The sequence below is a fragment of the Lonchura striata genome, chromosome 19, assembly GCF_050655825.1.
Source record: "Lonchura striata isolate lonStrDom1 chromosome 19, ASM5065582v1, whole genome shotgun sequence".
Lineage (NCBI taxonomy): Eukaryota > Metazoa > Chordata > Aves > Passeriformes > Estrildidae > Lonchura > Lonchura striata.
The window spans coordinates 7331836-7341879 of NC_140721.1; the positions used below are offsets into that span (position 1 = coordinate 7331836).

The 10044-nt window shown below is 47.0% G+C and overlaps 1 protein-coding gene across 8 annotated transcripts in view; it reads right to left on the minus strand.

Moving 5' to 3' along the window:
- Positions 1 to 7156, minus strand: part of COL26A1 (collagen type XXVI alpha 1 chain) — a 169028-nt gene extending 161872 nt beyond the window's left edge. For 4 of the 8 annotated variants that reach the window (XM_085557091.1, XM_085557089.1, XM_085557088.1 and 1 more), the window contains exon 1: positions 6704 to 7153. In XM_085557091.1, the coding sequence (XP_085413217.1) occupies positions 6704 to 6855 (152 nt within the window). In that variant the 5' untranslated portion in view covers positions 6856 to 7153. Of the gene's footprint in view, positions 1 to 6703 lie in introns of all 8 variants that reach the window. The other 4 variants (XM_085557090.1, XM_085557087.1, XM_085557092.1 and 1 more) reach the window with 3 other exon arrangements.
- Positions 7157 to 10044: the final 2888 nt, after the last annotated feature.

A 10044-nucleotide genomic window follows, 5' to 3' on the forward strand; every position in this document is an offset into this window, starting at 1 on the left:
TCCATTAAAAAGTGGAAACCAGGAATCAAGAGTCTTGTCCAACATACACACCTCCTCTTTATAGCACACATACACACACAGAAGAGGCAGGGGCACATCCAGAAGAAACAGAACTGGACCTGTTCTTAACTCTACAGACTCAGTTTTACTTGGTTACACAATCACATCCAGGGAATACTCCCCTGCCTCATGATTTCACTGTACTGGCATTTCTGAGATGCTCTGAGCAAACACATGCCTGTATGCAGCACAAATGCTGCAAAGAATATCACTTCCACCCAGTTCCTAGGGGCAGAAAAAGTGGAATTTATTTAAAAGACATCTGACTGCAGAACCCGATGTCAATATTGGACATGAATTGGTCCCTTCTATGCAGTGGTACCTCACTTTAATGTTTTGACAGATGGTTTGTTTGCTCAGCACAAAGGCAGGTGGCTGGATAAGAACAGCCTTACTCAGCTCTGGGAGGATGGACAGGAGACACAAAGCCACAGAGGTGAAGGGAAGAGTCCTAAATAAGAGAATCTCACAGATACTGTCTCTTCTCAAATTCAAAATCAGCTATTATGATTTTGAGTGGCAGATTCTCTTTCCTAGATAAACTACATCGGTATGGAAGAAGAGAGTGAAGAGGTCTGTATCTCTGTTCCAAACATGAAACATTGTGAAGCTGCCTTCAGCTTTTCTCTCAGAGGCATCCACTGTGTGGGTCTCTGGGTGAAAGCCATTTCTAGACAGATAGAAGAGGCTTCTTTCTTTGCCAGAAATATGATTGTCCGGCTTTAGAAGTGGAAAAGAAGTCTGAAATCTGAAATAACTTCCTATTTCTTGGTTCTCCCCAAAAGATTCAGCTATTTTCAAACAGCGAGGCCTAAACATTACAGGCAATACTTTCACCCAAGCATACTCTTCACTCAGGCATCTGTTCAATTCCAAGAGGAGGAAAACTTGACTTGTCAAAAGCACCTAAATCATCTAATAAATTACACACCAACAAACAACAACAAACAACCATTTCTCCAAAAAAAAAAGAGGCAATGAACAAAACCAAAAAAAGAGGCAATGAACAAAACCAACAAGGAACAACAATATCACAGTTCCTACTCTTGCTGGTTTCTGCAGTATTAAGGACTCTAATTCAGATGAGTGCTACACTGTGCATATTTACACTAAGCAAGAGACTTAGTATTTTTTGGCTATATAAAAAGATTAAAAATATAGGACAGTAACCAAATCAGTAGCATTTGCCTTTTTTCCAATTTCCAGCTTTTATCCTCAACAGAATCCTTGTGATATCTAAGTTGGCACAGGCTGGCTGTATGCTCAAAGATTCAAAATAAACATTATGCCTCAGTGGAAGTAAATTTAAGCACTGTCTAGTTCTGCCTAATTAAAAGTGAGTCAAGAGCTTTGTGTATATTTCAGAAATGCAGTTGCATTAAATTTTGTATTATCCTACAGGAAAGGCATCTATGCTTTATAAAGCAGTAAAATTTCCAGACATGGTGGAGGTCTGATGCAGAAAAGGGTCCATTGCTCTGACCCAGAAGACCTAAAGCACTCTATGCTTTCAGTTCTTAATCGTTATCTCAAAGCCATTCTTCATTTTTCCCACTTTATCAAGACACAGCCCAACAAAACTAAGATGTGAGTAAATATTCTATGATCCCAGTGTCACAGAACCACCCCCCAGGCAAAGCTGTGACATTTCTAACCTGACCTATTTCCACCAGCACTTTAGCACCCTAACAAGCTCAAGTTTGAGAAAACTAAAAAATAAGGATTATTGAAAGAAACATTTATTTGTTAATTTATCCAAGGGGAGCACAAGTTCACTGGCACCCATTGTTTTGCCTTTCTGCTCCCTTTGTTTTTTCCCCTTGAGCTGGTAAATGAAACCTACCTAAGGGGAAATTATTCACACAAGCAGCTGGAAAGGCAGGACAGTAGACTTCCTACAGAATACAATTTACTGCAGTAGCTACAATCACATCTGGTATTTCAAAGCCATTCCAGTGTCACCAGACCCTTAGCCTACCATTGGCCCCACTGCTAATTGCATTGCAAAGTTACAGCCCTGAACCCACGAGTCAGATGAAGATCATATGGCTGCAAAGTCCAGGGAACAAACACCAGATAGTTCCAGGGTCTGGTGATGAGCTCAAGACCTTCTGACCTCTTGGTTACCTGGGTCGGGCACTTCAAAGCAGAATTAGAGCAGAAGACTCAGCGTGACACAAATCCCAGTTTGTTTGCTTGACGGTCCATAGCAAACCAGGGACCTCAGGCAATGAGCAGACAATTAGGTGATGGAGAGAATGACTCAGAGAGCAAAATCCTGTCACTAAAAGGAGAGAGAACCACATTTGGCCAATATGTATAGTTTTATATTCCACACCCACTTAAGAGTCACGAGAGGTTCAGAATTTGAGGCTGAAATAAGGTTCAAGTCATCTGTCTCTAGTGAAGAGAGAATTAATAAAAATCCATCAGGAAAAATCCAGATACACATTCTGAAAGCATTCTGACAGACTACATAAATAGGGATACTTATTCATAGATGACCTTTTGATATTAATAACAGACTTCTATCACATAAAGAGATTCACAGTTAGTTAAAAGAACTAAAATCTCACCTAAGTGGCTGGAGGTTGCTACATTTCAGTGCAGTTGTGCTGGGGAGGGTCATTTCCAGCCCAGCACAGATGTAGCTGTAGGGCCAGGCACAACACAGGCAGTTATTCTGGACAGAACCCATATACCTACAAGAGGTCCACACAGACATCTTGATCTTGAGAGCCAGACATCCAAGTGACCTGCTAGGAAACTGGTAGCCTCAAGGAATAATTGACAACATATTTCAAGTACCAATACTTTGGATTTCTCAGGGAAGCAAGACAAGTTGCAGTACTGGAAAGCTGATGTCTGTTTAAGCAACATTCCCACATCAAAGCAGCTCACAGAGCTTGTTTAACTGCTCCACGGAATCCATGGCAAAGTGATTTGCCCCTTGATAAGGGGTAAATCATTGGTAGAGGAGCAACTGGAACCCAGGTCTCACTCTCCTGGGCTGTGCTCTGAGTCACAACATGAAGTGGCCAAAGGCCACCTGGCCTTCTATGTCAAAGCTTCTGGCAACCAAATATTGTACTTACAGCTATCAGATATTACTTTCCCCTCCATATCCATCCTCAAGAAACTTCACTGCTGTAGGAATCACTGGGAATTACTGTGACCAAATGTGCAATTACCAGTAGAATGTGGATAAGCATACCTATTTGTACAGTCCTGTTATTTGTAACATCATGGTTCTAATGTTCATTAACAGGAAGAAGTTTTTCAGCTGAAGAATGTTTTGAAGACCTAACTGCCACAGCTGGACTTGCATCCACCCCAGAGGGCTTTTGTGATGGTACTGTAATGATCCCAGTGAAAAAATTATTATCCTACACTGATTTTAGGTTTATGCTTTGGGATTTTCTATCAGCCAGCTCCACTTCACATCCAAAGAGGTTTCCAGTCTAAGCCCTGCATCTATTCTCTGAAGTTTCTGACTCCCACAATTAAGTTGACAAGGACTCAGTGCATGACTAATTAGAAAGTACAGGAAAATAGAATGAGGAGTTGGGAGAACACCAACCCCAAAGACAACTAATACAGAGACAGGCATTCCTTGACAACTGAGCTACTTCCAGCATGGGAACAAGCTTCCCTTAACTCAGTTAGCAAAGCTTCTCAGAGCTTGGAGGAAGATTTCTCCTTGGCAGGCAGCCCCTTCATTCTTATGCTTCCAGTAAGGCCCACTTCCCATTCATTGCCTTAACACAGAGCAAGTTCAAAATGCATACACTGAATGGGAATTTCAAGCTAAATTGTGAGGCTGTTGCAGGCTATACAATGTCATCAGACACTACTGCCTGGATTTCAGCAGCACTTGCACATCAGAAGTTCAATTCAGTGAAATCAATTCAATTCAAGCACATGCAAAGATAGACTGCAAGTGTCTTTGGTCTGATTACCAGGACCTGTCAACTGAAGCCAACCAGAAGCTAGAATATTCATTAAATAAAAAAATAAATAAAGGAATCAAACACATTATTCCTCCAGAACAAGTATTCCATGGCTTCACTTTGAAGAATGTGAATAACCATATTTTTTCCTCCAAATTTCCCTTCACGACCACCCCAAGCTTTTTTACAGTGTTCAGTGCCTTATTTTTCTGGCAGTGATCAGCAGTCCTCAGAGCCTCAGGAGCCCATCTCTCAGCCAGCCTGCAACCTAGATACAAAGGGCTGTATCAGCACAAAGGACTCCAGAAACGTCTCCTCCAGGAGAAACACAACTCTTATGACAAGTTAATTTTTAGAAAACTGATAGCAGGTTCCCAAACAGCTCAATCACTTGTTGATCAAAGACAGGAAAAGACAACTGCAGAAACATGGTGTGTCCTGGATCAAGGAAACCTGTCAACTCTACAGCATCCCATCAGCATGTGCACCTGGAACTGCAGCAGGAACTTTCAAGGCTCTGTCCCTGCTTATTTTTGACTCAGAAAAGTTCCAGAAGTCACTGGACAAAGCACACACTGGGAAGGAAGGCTGCAGAAGAGAAAGTGAGAATGGCCATATAGTGCCATTAATAGCAATCACCTTCCCACCATCTTGTCTCCTCCACAGCCCCTCCAGGGCAGAGGCCAGAAAGCATCATTGTGATGGAGCTGCTGTTGCTTCACATAATTCAGGTGCTACCAGGGTCCCCTGTTTCAATGGCAAAAGGGACACTGAACAACATAAAACCCATCTATACCAGTCTGATTTAGTCCCTGAAAAAAGGCTTTGGACCCATATACATCAATGTCAAACTCAGAGCAAAAAGCCTCACTCCCATCACAGACCATATTAAATCCAGAAAAGTCCAGCTATCCCAACCTGAAGCTGCACCCAGCAGGAGACTTCCCTCAGAAGTCCAACACTGGCTGGGGAAAGTTTTCCCACACAGATTTTCCCATCAGAAAGTGAAGCTGTTAGACATTTGCCAACAACAAAACTTCACCACTCAAGGGGAAATTAAAACATACAAAGATTGCTTCAACGTGTGATATTTGACTGAGCACATGAATTTTTCTTTCACAACATCCACTGGTGATTTTTTTCCTCCCTTCAGTTTTTTACTTCCCCCTTTGTATTAAACTAGAATGGGAGATTCTCCCAGGGCAAAGTTCCATCAGACATAAAAAATAAATCTAAAAAATCTACCCACTTTCCCCAACATCATTGTTTAAATCAGGTTTATGTGGTTTTACACAACACTTTATAGACTTGAAGAGTCTGACAAAGCATCAGCTATCCAAACCATTGAGGCATGGGAAAGCTGTGCAAGAGTGTGAACTGGGGAAGGTCTTTGGTGAGCAGAGTCCACACTCATGTAAGCGTGGTAGCTCTGAACAAAGATCTGCAGGCTAATAGATATGTAAGACAAATGACATGTGGTTCTCATTGCAGCTCATGCTTTGGGAAGGGGGTACCTTGGAAGAGATCCAGCTGGGATAGGTTTATCCCATTACTCTCCTACAATTTTCTGCCGTTTCAAACCCTTTGACAGTTGCTGTAGTTTAACATCACACCCCCTGCAGCCCCAGGCGCGTCTGACAGCGCAGCGGACAAAGCCACCTCCCCCCGGGGGAAACCCGCACCATATGCGAGCCCCGTGCAAGGCACAGGGCTGGTGCCCAGCCCTGCACCTCCGACACGGAAATCCACGGAGTCCGTGCCTTTCCCAATCCCCAGCCCAAGTAAGCCGTGCTAACAGAAGCCCTCCTCCACAGCAGCACAACTCACACAAAGTAGGTATTAGCAAGGGAGGAGGAAAAGAAGTAGAGACAGGATGGACGAGCCCTGAATATTAAAACTCAAGTCCCTACTTAAGGGAATGACAGGGGGAAAAAGGAAAAAAGTGAAATTCAAGAACAACTGGAATCAGGTTAAGCCACTCTCTTGCTTTATACAGTGCAGCTCATTCATCTGAACAGCTGTTTCACCTCTAGGGAAGTACCCAGAGAAAACAGAGGGGAGGGGGAGAAGCCTAAATTGTTTGCTCTACTGAAGCAGTAAGATACAGTAAATCAAATCTGATTTATATTAAGTTTATAAGAAATTGGGTTGAGGAGAGGAGAGAGGAGAAGAGTGGGAGGTTTGGTTTTAAACAGCTACTTGGAAGTTGCAGCTCTTGAAGAAAGATCTGTAATTAAGGGCTTTCCTTTGTTGAGCTGAACAAGTTTCTCCTCGCAGCCGATGGCTATAACAGTTCCCTCTGCCGGCATCCCCAGCGTCCCGGCTCAGGAGGTTTTCCTGCTCCGGCTGCGCGCTGCGCGGAGACGCGCAGCCCCGCAAAGCCCCTTCCCCTCCCCGACGGGCTGGGCGCGGCAGGGGGAGACTTTGCGGGTGTCATTTACCCAGGCTCAGCTCCTCGATCCCCCAGCCGCTCCGTGCCCCAGGAGGCGGACACTGCTGCGGGCAGGTAGGCAGCGTCCCGCACCCCACAGAGGATGCGGGCAGCCCAGCCCGGCTCGCCGAGGGGCAGCAGCCCAGCACGCCCCTGCACCCTCCGAGGGACCGCTGCCCGCGGCTTTGCCGTGCCCGTTTGCCCCCGGAGCCACCGGCGGGGCGCAGCCTCGTCGCCCGGAGGCGGACCCGGTCTTACTCACCGGCGACTGGCGAAGCCGCTGCCCGGCGAGCCGGAGCTCTGCTCTGGGTAGTTGTGCTGCAGGGTTGATGCTGGGAATTGATAGAGGAAGCCGGTGCCCAGCGCGCATCCATGCAGGCAGCAGCACCAGGACAAGAAAAGAGCGAGCTGCATTTTAGCAAGAACGGGGTTTTCCTACCGCTTCCCCCTTCCCCTCTTACACGGCGCGGCAGGCGCAGGGCCACACCGCGCTCCCCCGGCCGGGGTCACGGCGGGATCCCGCGGCACGGAGGAGCCCCGGGAGCGGGGAGCTCGGGGCAGGGGTGCCGGGCACAGGGGACGGCTGCTCCGGCTGCCAAAGGGAAGCCCCGACCCTCGGCAAGCCGAGCCCCGGCGGCTGCGCTGCTGCCCGCGCAGGGGGTCCGGGGCCAGCGAGGCTCGGTGCTCCCAGGGCGCACACTCAGCCCCGGATGCCTTTTCAAATTTGGCGAGGTTGGCTCGACTCCGTCAAAGGGGGCGTGGGGCTTCGGCGTTAACCCTTGCCAGGCCTGGCGGCGGACCCCGCTGCGGAGGGGTTCCGCGGGGGCAGGCGGCCCGGGCCGGACGAGCCGCGCTCCCGCGGGACACGGAACCCGCGGGGCTGCGCCTTGCCCGGGCACAGCCGGCAGCGCCCCGCGGGCAGGGAGCGCCCAGTGCCACCCAAACCCAGGCATCACCGACACACAGCAGAAGTCCATGTATCCCCCCAGCTAACCGAGGGCCAGGTGGAAGGGAAGTCACTGCTCAGCAGTGCAGCCCAAATATCCCAAAGCTGGTGACTGCTGCCATGTTCACAGATAACTTCTGCTGCAGAAGTTACACAGATAAAATAGGAAATAAATAATTTTAAGACACTTCATTCACATGGTAAGCAGTGAGAAAGAGATCTCTCTGCTTTCACCATGTGCATCCTGCTCATTCTAGCATCACTCAGATAGGAACATGGGTTTGTGGTGAACATGATGGTGTGAGGCTGACTGTTGGGCTTAATGATCTTAGAGACCATTTCCAACTTTCATGAGCCTATGATTCACACACAAGCACTCCCTTTGCCATCACTTCCCACAGACCTTCTTGGTTTATCACCCAGGATGGCCCTGAGTTTGAAGGATTGCACAGCGAACCCCAGTCGGAACATTTTTGCAGTTGTAGAAGGATGTGGGTGTTTCACAACAGTAACACCCCAAGAAGTAAGGCTGCAGCAAGGATCCCCCAGTACAGCAGCTGAGTCTGTCTTTAAAACCCTTGTACATCCCCCATTTAGCAACAGTGTCACGACCCCTTTTGCTGGCTCAGTGTCCCCTTCCCAGCTCCAGAGGAACCTGGGCTGTTGCAGTTCACTGACTAGGCAAGCAACTACTCTGCATCAAACACCTCAAGAAGGGATTTAATTTTTAATATGACACAACTGTCTTTCTAAATTTTTTGCCCTCAGATCCTGCAAGCTCTCAACACCCCCTCTGCACCTTCCCTGTTTGTGCAGTCAGCCAAAGACAGCCCTGATGTACCACTGAAAGCAAGTCTCTTGCTGGGATATTCTTGGGGCCCAGGGCCTCCCCGTGGGGCTCTGCAAAGGCAGAGACCATCTTCCTTCAAGAGTAATACAATCCCAAAGATGCTGCAGCTGAAAAAATGTTCCCTATAGACACAGGGAAAATGCAGTATCTTGTATCTGGCATTTGCCCCCAGCCACAGGTGAGCAGCTGCCCCTTCCCCCATGGTGCCCACCTCCAGAGCCTGCACACAGAGATAAATAGCCCCTGGCTGGAGCCTGTAACCAGACAAGTTTAGACTGCAAATGAGGCACCAGGTTTTTAAACAGCCTCTGCCATTAATCACTGAAGCAAATCACACAAGGAGGCAGAGATGCAGCTTGCACTGCAGCACAGCCTCCGGGGCTGCCCCAGACCCAGAGCTGAGTGCACCAGCACTCTCTGAGCCCAAAGGGACCTAAAAGTTCTGTCCCAACAACACTGGATGCCAAGCCCACTCAAAACCAGACACTATATATTTACAAAAAGCCCTCAGTGCCTGAAGCTGGGCTGTAACAGGGCCCTCTATCCCCAGGCCTGCAGTCTGAGCACTCTTCCCTTTATTTTTCCCTCACCTCCAGCAAGGGAACATTTTTCCTTCCCTTCTCTCACTCCCAAGAAGGCACACAGCTCCCAGAAATTCACCCTAGGACATTCAGCCTTTCAGACATGCTGCTAAGAGTCCGTCCTCAGGAAACCTCTGTTCAGCCTGTCAGGGCAACAAAAGAACAGACTTACCGTGCTCTTCCCTCTAAGCTGGACTACAGACCACCCCAAATTCAGCCTTCACCCAGGAAAGGAGTCAGGAACAGCAAAACACTGAGCAGTTCTCTAAGACCCCCCTTCCCCTCAACCTGGGGGCTCATCCTCAGCTCTGTGTGCACAAAGTGGGTACAGCTGGACCTCCACCCCAGCAGTTCCTGGCAGCACCAGACTGAGAGTTGAGGGCAGGGTTCAGCCTTTTGTTCCAATCACACCTCTCTCTCCTGACAGGCTCAGACAGATAATTTATCAATATTTAACAACACTGAACAGCACCAGTGGCTTTCTGACCCATTCTCCTGGCCTGGGTTAGATCCTTCAGAAGCTCTTCGTAGTCTTCAAGTCTTAACTTTCCAAAAGCATTTTATTTTCAGCTGTATGGAAAATTTGCTGCTTCAGCCTTCACTGATTTTGCAAGACCCTAGGAGATATTAAACACAGGTGATTAGACAAGACATGATTCTGGCAAATTATTGGAGACATCTGTAGGAAGTAAATGGTCTTCCTATTTCATGAACTGAGAGAGTGGAGACCAGAGGTCAAATGACTCTGCTCAAGACTGCAAAGAGCTAAAGGCAGAGCCAGAAACAGAGCTCAGATCTCCAGACTCCCATTACTTCTGCTGTGTCCCTAACGCACACTTGCTTCCATTCTGTATGGCTGATTTAAAATGAAAATGAAGAATTGACTTCCAGACTGTTTCTGGAAAGAGAGAAGAAAGGGTGATATTGTCTACTGTAAGGGGAGAATTAAAGATGACATTTCATTTTAGTCCTTTGGATATGCGTAATATAATCAAACACAATAGCAGTAATAAATGAATATTTTTTCTCCCCACGGTGCTTACGAGTGCAACATATTCTAACAATTTCTCAAAACTATGTTGATAAATTGGAAACACAGTGATGGAGGTAACAAAGACAGCCAACAAAAACATAATCCCTTCAATTTATCAGAGGGACTGGCTTTAAGAAGAAAACCCTTGAAATCTGAATAGTCCTGTTCTTATAAACCAAACATAATATATTTC